General features: G+C 53.1%; 1 protein-coding gene across 1 annotated transcript in view; it reads right to left on the minus strand.

The window, feature by feature from the left end:
• DLGAP2 (DLG associated protein 2) overlaps positions 1 to 11326 on the minus strand; it is a 690510-nt gene that overhangs the window by 6849 nt on the left and 672335 nt on the right. Inside the window, exons 13-14 of the mRNA XM_088832602.1 lie at positions 10240 to 10655; positions 3698 to 3789 (exon numbers count right to left, since the gene is read on the minus strand). Of these exons, the coding sequence (XP_088688728.1) occupies positions 3698 to 3789; positions 10240 to 10655 (508 nt within the window). The remainder of the gene's footprint in view (positions 1 to 3697; positions 3790 to 10239; positions 10656 to 11326) is intronic.

The following is an 11326-nucleotide window of genomic DNA, read 5'->3' on the forward strand; positions in this document are numbered from 1 at the left end:
AGGGGGAACGTGATGAAGGTGCCAAGGTGCGAACTTCCAGTAACAGGATAAACCAGCACCAGGAACATGAGGCCCAGCACGACAAGTGCGGTCCACACTGCTGCTCCTCACGCTTAAACGCTGTTAGTGCAAATCCTGAGGGCTCTCATCACAAGCAAAAGTACATTGTTCTACTTCTTTATGTGCCCACAAGATGTGATGGATGTTCTCTAAGGTTGTGGTGACAATCATCTCATGTGTATGCCAGTCAGATCACGGCGCTGCAACCGTACGTTTATCCAGTGCTGCATATTAGTTTTATCTCAACACAACTGGGAGAAAGTGCTTTCTCAGAACCTGGGGACGGTGGCGCCTGTTAAAGTTTTGATGACTGGACAGTCCTGGCAGCCAGAGGCTCTCTGGTTCTGGGCGCCTGTGGGGTTCCTGGGCAGGGTCTGTGGTGGTGCTGGTGGTGGGGGACACTGGGGAGGTGGGGCCTGTTTCCTTCTGTCCTCTGAGGGGTCTCAGCCCTGCTTCTGAAGGTCAGAGACACCCCATGTGTGCACCATGGATGCCGTTGCCCCGGCTTGGAGGGAGGGCTTGGCAGGTTAGGTTCCTGCCCTGGGAGGAACTGCCACGGAGTGGCGCACAGGCAGCCCAGGGTGGATGTGGCCCCAAGACGGGTTTGCTCTGCACGCGCTCATCAGGGCACTGATCCATCCACGGGGCCCCACCCTTGTAAGCCTTCACCCCACAGTCCCTCCTGTCACCCCCCACCGGGGCCAGGACTCGATGTGTGAATGCTGGGGACACAGACGTCCAGCCCTGGCTCCACGTCCATACCGACTAGGTCACTCTCTGGGCCCTGTCCATCCTGCCCGACGCAACCAGATGGCAGCTGTGCTGACCTGCCGGGAGGGGGTCAGCATCGCCATCTGAGCCACTTGCATACAAAACCCTCATTTTCTGCTCAGAGTGAGAATTGCAACCCCAGGGCAGCTGTTTACTGTGTGAGGACCATTCTCCACTAAGCCACCAGGGGGCGACCTGCTGTGCAGACCCAAGAGCCTGACGGGCAGGTGCAGGTTGTGTCAGGGTCAGGGTTGGGTGGGGTCGGATACAGTCAGGGCGAGGTGCAGGGTCAGGGTCATGTCAGGGTCAGGGTCAGGCTTAGGGTCAGGTCCGGGTCAGGATCAGACTCAAGTCAGGGTTAGGGTCAGATACAGGCTCAGGGTCAGCTTGAGGTGCAGGGTCAGGGTCATGTCAGGGTCAGATACAGGGTCAGGGTCATGTCAGGGTCAGGTGCAGGAGGGTTTGTCAGGTCGCTGGGCTTGGGTTGTCATGCACTCGCCTGAGTTTGAGCTCAGCCGCCGCTTGTGAAGGAAAACAGTGAAGGCCTTGCTCCGGGCTGTGCCTTGCAGGTGATGGGGTTCAGGGGGACTAACAGGGGCTCCCTGGATGGCTAGGGCTGGCAGGGTGCTCCTCCCTGACAGCGAGTCCAGAGCTGCATGTCCTCCTCCTGGAGGACGAAGCCGGCACAGCGGCCCCTCCTCCCCTCCCCACTCCCACAGGGGCAGCTGTGAAGGGCCTGCACGGGTCTGAGGATCCCGTCACCCAGGAGTGCACTCCGGGGTCCCTGGGGCTCCACCTGGGGCTCTGGGGGGCAGAGGCCGTGGTCACGGTGGACCCCAACATGGCCAGGGTATTGCTGTGTCCTCTACTCTTTTCTGGGAGGCGTGGCTACGTCTGTGTCCCCAGACACTCCCACGCCCTGGTGTCTGTAAGCCTCGTCTGTCACATCAAGGTGGGCCAGGCCAGTCCCCTCCCCCAACAAGTGCACAGAGCCGTCCATCCCTGTTGACTGCACGCAGGGTCCCAGGGTGCTACCTGGCCCCAGCATGGGAGGTCCTGGGACGTGGGCTCAGATGCTCTGTGTTCTAGAGTATTCTCTGGGAGCTGTGTGTCCTGAGAAGGGTTGAGGAGAGACCATGGTCTCGTTCAAGTGCAGCGTTAGATGAGCGGTCTGTGTGTGAGTCCGTCTCTCCCAGCTCCGGGGGTGCTGGGCCAGTGGCCCTACGGCCACAGGGGTCCACCCATTAGTGTCAAGGGCAGGCCCTTCCCAGAGTCCATCCTCAACAGCCAGTGGGTCTGACTCACTCCCTGGGGCCATTCCTTTGACTTAGAACTAGAGCTGCCGACTAGGACAGTGTGGTTTTGACGAGCAGGGACTTGCTGGCACTTTCAGCCACTCTGCTGACGGTCCGCCCAGAGCCCAGCAACCTCCTCCAACAAGTGCTCCGGGGCTTTTGGTCCAATGGAGGTCGCACGAAAAGGAAGCGTTTGTGCCAGACCTCCTATGGCCAACACAAAGTGCAACCTGACGTGTGTAAGAGGAGTCAAGGATGTGAGGCTGGATAATTCTCAGATCTAATACCAGCTGCATCTGGCAGAGAAGACGGGCATCGCTCACAGCTGGGAGTCCGTTACTGTGCCGCATGGAGGCTCCTGAAGATGTGGACAACCCTCCCACCGGCTCAGCGGAGCAGGGACCACGCCCCCTGGTGGCCTCGGTCAGTCCTCAGCGATGGCGACGGGGTGGGGCTCGGGTGGGGGCAGGACACGCCTGGGGACGGAGAGCCGAGCGTTTCTACAGCTGCACGTTCCTTTCAGGGACCCTAAGCCTGCCTGTTCCCGGCTCTTAAATGTTGATTGTAACTTCACGGCATAGGCGACCAGGTGCTAATGCTTTAAATCTCATGAAGAACTTGAATGGGATTAATGGAAGATATTGGAGAAAACATTCTTTTTAATGATCCTGATGAAAAGAGATGAACTGGCAACTCTGACATGCTAGGCTGCCTCCATGTGGAAGAACATGCTGCAAACTCACAGGCCTCCTTGTGAATTTAAGAACGGAACAAAACAAGGTCGAGGCACCGTGAACCGCTGCTTGTGTGTTAATGAAAATGGTTGGTCTGAAAGAGGTCAGTGTACGGATTATAAATACATAAAAGAGGTTGTAAAGTAGTGTGAATACCATTGAGCTATTACTCTTCAATGACTCTCCAAATAATTATTATTTCTCCAAAATAATATCAAGTGAGTACTTTCTTTGCTCAGATAAGGAAAAGTATGTAATGGTACATATTTATATTTATTTATACATAATGTTATATATATGTAAGTATTCATGTTAGAATATATATATGTGTACATAATGTATATATATATTCCCTTTGATTTTCAGGAAGATCAGAACCAAGTTTAGTGCCAACCATATTTCCTAACTTAGTCCATGGTATTTCAATTCGCTCCTGCCTGAAACATAAAGCTGGGGCTGCTCCTGGAATCCCCTGCCAGTCTCTCTCAGTGTGGCTCTTCACGTGTTTCTACTGAAGCGACCTCCTGGTGCCGCCTTCACTGTGACATCCCCACAACACGATTCACACCTGTCCCCCTGCCCGGGGTCTCCAGGGGCAGGCCGGTGGCCAAGGACACTCTCGCGGCTGGGGGCCCGCCGCCCTCTGCCCACCGCGCCCCTCCCTTGCCCACAGCCGAGGCCTCTCTGCTTTCGCCCCCGGAGCTGGGTGCGTCCCCATCCTTCACCAGGCCGCGCTCCCGCAGCGGTCCTTCACAGCGGACAGGGCAGAGGAGAGGGCAGAGAGAGTGGACGCCTGGCCTGCTGACCCGCGCCCGAGGGTCTCCAGGGAGCACTCACCATGTTCTGCTGGCATAGCCAGTAAAACTGCTGGAACTTCTGAGACATCAGCAGCTGGGCGCTCCCCACGGCGCTCCGGATCTTGCCGAGGACTGTGGACACACACAGGGTTACAGGCGGGTCAGTGGGGCCAGGAGAGGGCGCCACGCAAGGCGGCCTCCCCACCGTGGCTCCACGTCCTCACACGTGTGCGGTCGTCTCCGACCGCGGCCCCACGGACTGTGCCCCCCAGGCACCTCTGTCCGTTGTATTCTCCAGGCAAGAATGCTGGAGGGGGTGGCCATGCCCTCCTCCAGGGGATCTTCCCTACTCAGGGATCGAACCCTCATCTCCTGCATTGGCAGGTGGGTTCTTTACCACTGAGTCACCTGGGAAGCCGTTATCCTCGGTCACCGGAGGTGAAAAGTTTGAGCTTACTGTGTGGAACGGTCACCAGTTGAGCCCTCTTTCCATCTGGTCCATCCTGATCCACGAAGGAAATTCAAAGATGACCAAATACCGACTATCAGGACACCTCAGTGTGGGGGGAAATTTACCTTTGAAAGGTCCTCTAGCCCATCCAGCCCCTCGGGGGTCAGCTGGTTGGCAGGGACCCCGGCCCCTCACATCACCCCGCTGACCCCTGGAAGGGTGTGAGGACGTCCTGTCTCAGGCACCTGGGGGCCAGCTCACCAGGGCTGTCAGGAGCAGCGAGGGTCAGTTTAATCTATGAATGATCTCAAGTTGTAAGAACTTAATTAATCAAAGGGTACTTTAAAAAAGTAATACAGCTTTGTCAGTGGAAAGGGTTTAACCACTTATTAGGTAGTTGTGATGACTTAGGGATTCGAACTGGGCAAAAGAAAGATTTCCAGCATGAAAATTTTGGTAACCCCCCCGCCCACTCCCTGCAAGTGCCTCCTCACATCCTGTCATCCTGCCCCAATCCTGGCCTATGTGAACATCATCATTATTTCAGAAATAACAGCTTTGGGAGACCTCAACTCCCATGATTCTCAGAGGCACTTAGGAATCTGGAGGCAAATGCTTCTGGCCTCTGTACCTGGGCCCTTGTCTCTGGGGTTCGGTCTAAGCAGCCATCCCCAGCTACTCCCCTCTGCAGGCAAGTGTTTCCTCTCTTCAGTCCCCTTCAAGACCCGCACAACACAGATAACAACAGTTACACAGAGCCCCTGACGTTCCACGTGGGGCCAGCTTGTCTCCAGCCTGGGGAAGAGGGGAGCCTCCCGAGACAGAGATCTTAGCTTGGAGCTCATCTGTCATGAAGCAGACGCTGAACCATCACCAGCAACAGCTGTTTCAGTACTTGTGGATTGTCGACCCTGTGACATTCCTGAGGTTCAGTCTGGAGAAGAGCCCAGAGGGCAGAACCTTCAGCACGTGGGTCACCTGGGCAGGGTCTGGTTACGGGCAGACTCAGGGGGTGTGAGGTGGGACCCAAAACCTGGCATTTCCGCAGGGGTGCAGCCCACCTCCAGAGAGGTAAACTCAGTTTCTCTAGCTTTCTCCCCAATTCCCCCAAACACTGCTAATTTTGATAGGCAGCCTCCAAAATAATGAGTTGAGACTCATTCAGGGTGAGCTAGAAACCAGCCTCAAGGACTCTGACTCCTGGGCCACAAGCCACTGAGGCCCTGGTTCCTGGCCTCCCCCAGGGGGTGGGGCTCACAGACACAGCTAGGGGCCTCGGCGCACAGGCGGCCAAGCGCCATGAACTGGAACCGGAGTCCCCAAAATCAAACGTGTCTGTGAGGGGTGCTGAGGACGTGTCCTACTGGGACAGAAAGCTGCCATGGAACAGAAGGCCTGGGGCACCACCGTGCTTACAGGGTGAGCACCTGGCCCCAGACAGTGTGTTCATCACGTGGTGCTCTCCTGTGTGTGGGGGTTAGTGGCCTGAAACACTCCTGAGTTTGCCTGCATTTTCTGACTTGTCTGGATTGCTGTTCCCCAAAGCTCGATTGTGACGACTTGCACACACAGAGAACCTGAAACAAAGTACCACCAGCACCTCCGCTCCATCGCTTGGGATCACCATCTCTGTGTGTGTGTGTCTTTCTGACCCTCTTGGAGATGAGCTGTAGTCAGCGCCTCCCTCACCAGCACTCTGCACAACCACAAAGCCACGGCCCTTCCTCAGAAACCAATACTTCCCCAATATCACCCAATTCTTGGTTTCTTCTAAAATGTGAAGAAGAGTTAAAACACTAACTTTCAATACCAGTGAGTTCACTAGATAACACCATGGCATCCTTTCAGACTTAAACAAAACAGAAAGCTGACTTGTCAGCATCCTGACGCCCGCAGCCCACTGCAGGGGGGCTTGCCCTCTGGCCCCTGCCTGCTCACCTCCCCCATCTCTGGGCAGTGGAGGGGACACAGGGCAGGAAGGCACAGGGGCCGGAGCACGGCCTGGAAGGGCTGAAAATACTTCCCACCTGGTTCACACTTTGGCCCCCAAACTGAACATGTTTGATTTCCACTTGTAAACCCTTGTAACTTGCAGGACTGATGAAAACCTTAAGCAGACTTGTTTTAACCAAACGGTCACTGTAGGAATTTATAGAAGTGACTCACATATAAATGCATTTTTTTTTTTCACTGACGCTATGCTTCCTGAAGTGGTAATTAAAAAGTCAATCAGTTAAACCAAATGGCATTGTAAGTGACACAAAGTAAAACAAACAAAAAGAAACCCCCCAAAATAGTGTGTTTTCTGAAATAAAAGTTCCCAGCATCACAAACATCTTACTCCACAGGTTCAAAAGAAAGATGAACAGCACGAGGAACTCAACAGTGGGGTCGTCTGTGAGGTGTGATGTCCTCAGCGTCTGTGACGCTGGACTTTTAGCCATTTTTCACATCCTTCTTAAAATGCACCTCAATGGAAGTATTAATATACAGTACTTCAGTTAATGAACTTCAGCACAACATGGATAGGGGGGTGATATCTGGGTGTTGATTTAATATAGTGGAGACTTATTATAAAGGGTATACATTGATTATTGCTCGAGAGAGGTAAGGAATGTCAGAGTGTAGCTAATGGCCTGATGGCTAATGGCAGGGGATTTGTGCTCATCAATGTGGATGGTTCTATCTGTTACCTATAATGTAAATAATAGGTTCCCATAATTGAAAAGAATTTGAAGCGAAAATTCAATTTATTCTTTTCCACTATCCTTCTCTAATTCTGTCATAGTTTAGCCGCTTTCTTTCAAGAGCTACAGATAAGGGCTCATGCTCATCAGAATGGAAATTTACAAAGAACCTGAGACAACCCAGGCCTTTGATGTACAGAGAAATTTGATTAACTGACTTGCTCCTTTAATTTATTTTTCACGCCTGTTCTACAATTTCCAAGTCCACCTAAATTTACTATGAAGTGCCAGGGCAACACTGACACTATTCTTTTGAAATTCGAGGTGGGCTTCTCCAGAATTTGCACACAGTTTGAGGTGGTCACTTGGAGATCCACGACCCAGCAGATATCGGATTCCCTCCTGACCCAGGCGTGGGGACACGTCCGCGTCCACAAACCTCCAGCGAAGCCTCAGGCTTTCTCTTTCCTGTTTCTTGAGCACACGCTTCCTCTCAGGCCAGGTTTGCCGTGGCCCCGGCGGCTGGGGCAGCCTGCGCGCTGACCACACAGTCAGCGGGCGCTGCAACCTGTCAGAGGCGGCGGCCTCTGGCTCGCGGGGTGGCTACGTGGGGCCCCCGGCTGGAAGCGGTGGTGCTCAGAGCCGTCCCCGCTCCTGGCCTTCAGTGTGCGGACTCCCGGGCAAACCGCAGGCCCAGGGCAGTCTCCCTGTGGCCCATCCTCCTCACCCACTTTGGTCCCGGAGTCCCCCGGGTCACTGTGCTTACTGCCGACAGCACCCTGCCCAGGCCAGGCACCTCCCCACCCAGAGAGCGCGGCACCTCCAGGGAAGGAGGTCTGGGAGACCTGCCGCTAGCATCGAACCCCAGCTCTGGCAATAACGTGGCGATCGAGAATGGAGGTCCCTCAGATGATGATGTCTCCCAGTGCTGTGCCTTTGGCCAGGAGATCTTCAGATTAGCAGCCCTGCAGAGTTGTTTGGGGACAAGAGAACACCCCAGCACCTCTCGAAAGACCCCACTGCTCAGTTCCTCAGGCCATTCATCTTTTTGCTAAGTAAGATCTTTGTGGCTCTGAACACTTCCATTTCAGAAAACATACCATTTTTATTTTTATTTTTTTGGTTTTACTTTATGTCACTTACCCATTTGGTTTAACATAATTAACACAAAAATCGCAAAACACTAGTGTAGTGGTGGTTTACAATCCCGGCAGAGTACCTATTTATGTATTAACCTGCTTTAACATGACCTAACTTATATCAGCATTTACCGGTTCTCAGGATGTTTTTATTAATCGTAGAGAGCTGAGTGAATCTGAATTTGTTCAATCAATTCAGTGAGCTGTGGTTATAAAATAATACCTTGGGAGAAAAGTTATCTCACATAATGGAAATTTCAATATTTGGAGCTCAGGGTTTTGGTTCAACAGCCATTTAATTTAATCTTCGCTTTTTAAAAGGACTGTAACCAAGAATTGTGTACCTGTTCTTAAAGTGAGGAGTGGAATGGAAAGTTATCTTACCTTTAAACATTACTAGGGAATCACTTAAACATGACCAATATGGTGCTCGGTTAATGTGTGGAGCATGCAGTTGAGATTCAAATTAAGTGTTCTCTCACCTTTGCCACAAAAAATAAAGCTGGGTAATTAAGAAATTGAGAAAAATTACAGAAAGAATCGGGTAGACCTGTTCGCTGCTTTTTGAATCCAAGGCTCCTAGAGATGTGATTTCATGTAGTTATGAAGCTGGCGGGAAAACCCCGCAGAGTCCCGGTGACTGAGCTGGTGTCGTGGGAGGGGCCTCCCGCCTGGCCGAGGGCGGTGTCCGGGCACATGGGGTTTTACACGCTGTGCTATGCAGAGGCGTGAGTAGGGGTAGAAGCACCCTGTGTGTGAGAACTGCCCCCCTTCCCCCTTTGCACTCCGGTCACTGAGGCTTCTGCTGGACACTGCCAGTGGACGGTCAGCGCATCCAGGCACCGCTGGTGGACGATCAGTGTATCAAGTGTGATTGCCCAGGAGCCTAAGATGGGTCAGAGCTCCAGGAAAACACAAAGCCATCCCCACCTTTGAGAAGGGTGTGTGCCCACATGCATGTCCCTGGGGATGACAGAGCCAGGGGCTCCGGGAGGTCGGGACCAAGCTCCCCAGGGCAAGTGCAGAGTCCATGTCTGAGGGAGGGCCTTCCTGGAGGGTCTCCGGCCTGGCTCTCTGCCCCTGCTTGTGCCCTGATATTGGCCCGCCTGCCTGACTAGTCTACCTGCCCTCAAGGTCCACCCAGACACCATCGCCACCAGGAAGACTTCTCAGACTGCCCTGCTGGCAGCATCTGCCGGACCTCGGGGTGTTTACAGCGCTGGGTCTGCACTGCTCTTAGCACAGGCACGCTCCTCACTCGCTATGAACGCCTCTGTCCTGCTCTTACCCACCCTGAGGTCCCTGAGTGTCTTTGCTGCAGGCTCATCAGTGTCTCCACCTGCAGTCTATAGGACGGCTCCTACCATGTACTCAGCAAATGCCTGCTGGGGCTTTAATGGACACAGAGTCCAGGAGAAGATCCCAAAGGTGCAGAAAAGGTGAATAAAAGTTGTGTAGAGAAACGCAGCTGATGGACAGTAGAAACCCCCTTTCCTCTGCCCGGCTGAAGGAGACATGTGTTCTCCAGATGCTGATAATAAGGTAACGACAACCTCGGTGACAGGATCTTACTGTTGATCCGGGTCACCGCAGATCATCAAATCACACACAGGATGTTCACGGCATTACTTCCAGGATTTTCCCGACCACCCCCAGTGACAAACAAATCATAACTATCATGACAAGGCTTCAGCGCTGGGGACTTTTAATGTCACCTCTTAATTTCCAGGGTCTAAGGCACAAGCTGAGTGTGTATTTTATTGCTCAGGGATCCTCTCTGGACCCCAAATGAGGGTAACGGATTCAGAGAATCAGTGTGAAGTAAATGGCCAGGGATAGGGGCCCGGCATTTTCTGAACAGCAGAAGACACTCCATCACTAGCTAGGGGGTTAGTCACTTACCATCTCCAGCTTTTCTCTGACACAAAGCCAAAGCAATTTCTTTTAACATGGGATGGTCACGAGTCTAGAAAATGGTTGAACTGTTGCCCATCATCACTGCCAACATTCAGAGAACCAGCATGGACCCTGAGATATCCTGCAGTCCCAAGAGCCCTGCGGGCCTGAGCCAGCCTGCTGTCCAGCGCACAGCACGGAACAGAAGGATGCCCGTCAACATTTCAGCCACTGCTTTGCTGTTCATTCGCTTGCATCTGAGCTTGGCTGGGGTACGGTGGGAGCCCACGCACTTTAATTTACTCAGGGATCAAAGGGACTGTCCTCACGGATTCATTCGCCGCGTGCTCATTCGCTTTATGGAAACCTGGCGAGTGTCTTCAGGCCTCAGCAGACACCTGCCTCTTACCTTCCTCCACGAGGTCGTTCTCCTCGGCGTCCCTCTCCATCTCCTTGCACCAGCCTTCCATCCGCTTCGTCTCCGTGTGCAGCAGCTTCAGGAACCACGCGCCGTCCCTGTGGCATGGAGACATGCGCCCGCCGTCCACCGCGTCCAGGGCCGGCTCCAGCCAGGGGTCGGGAGGGGGCAGGTTGGCAGTGTCCACGGGGGTCCGATAGTCCTCCCGGTAACTGAAGAGCCCCTGGGTCCGGACGGTGCGCACCGCCCCATACTGCGTGGGGGTGCTGGGCTCCGAGTGCCTCTGGAAGGAGGACCCGAACTGCAGGCCCTTGTCCTCCGTGGTGACATGTCCTGGGAAGCCCTCCAGCTCCAGGTCCGCCTGCACCCCGGCCGTCACACTGTTGGAGCGCTTGAACCGTCCGTGTCTGTGGGGTGGGGGGAGACAGACAGGAGCTTGTCGGAGATGACCCTGAGCCGCAGAGCCCAGCTTATGCATCCGGAGCATGCTGGGCCACACACCAGCCTTGCAGGGAGACGAGCGTTTTCATCTTTGTTATTAGCACACTGGTGTTTCATCTGTGTGAGAGCTTTATTTGACTTTGCAAAGAATGAAGCTCTAACTCTTACCTAAGCTTCAATGGCTAAGTGATGCCCACTGAAGACTGTAAGTTTACCACAGGCAGCTTAATCTATCCCTGAAACCACTGTCTTGGGGTGGCTACCTGCCTTTCAGAAACACGTGACAGGCTTACACATTTCTGTGTGTTGTGTGTATGTAAAATGAAGCCCCACTGCTTCTTTTAAGTACATAATTCTTTTAAGTAATAACATCTGTGTCTTGTTGAGTTCTGGTGGCTATTCATATCATATTTCAGGACATAAGCTTCCCTGTGAATAATGCAGTATCATCTGGTTATGTCTTTTATGCAAAATAATGAATCCAAATTCTGACTTCAGCAGGTGTTTAAAAAACATTTTCATTGTATATATTTAAATGTCACTCATTCCTCATAGCCAGTTACTGAAAAGGATTGGCAAGAACAAACTTAGAATTGGAGCCCAGATTTTGCTGGTGAGAACTGTGTGTGTGTGTGTG

Source organism: Moschus berezovskii, chromosome 26 (assembly GCF_049115385.1).
Source record: "Moschus berezovskii isolate FMDL1 chromosome 26, NW_MosBer_1.0, whole genome shotgun sequence".
Lineage (NCBI taxonomy): Eukaryota > Metazoa > Chordata > Mammalia > Artiodactyla > Moschidae > Moschus > Moschus berezovskii.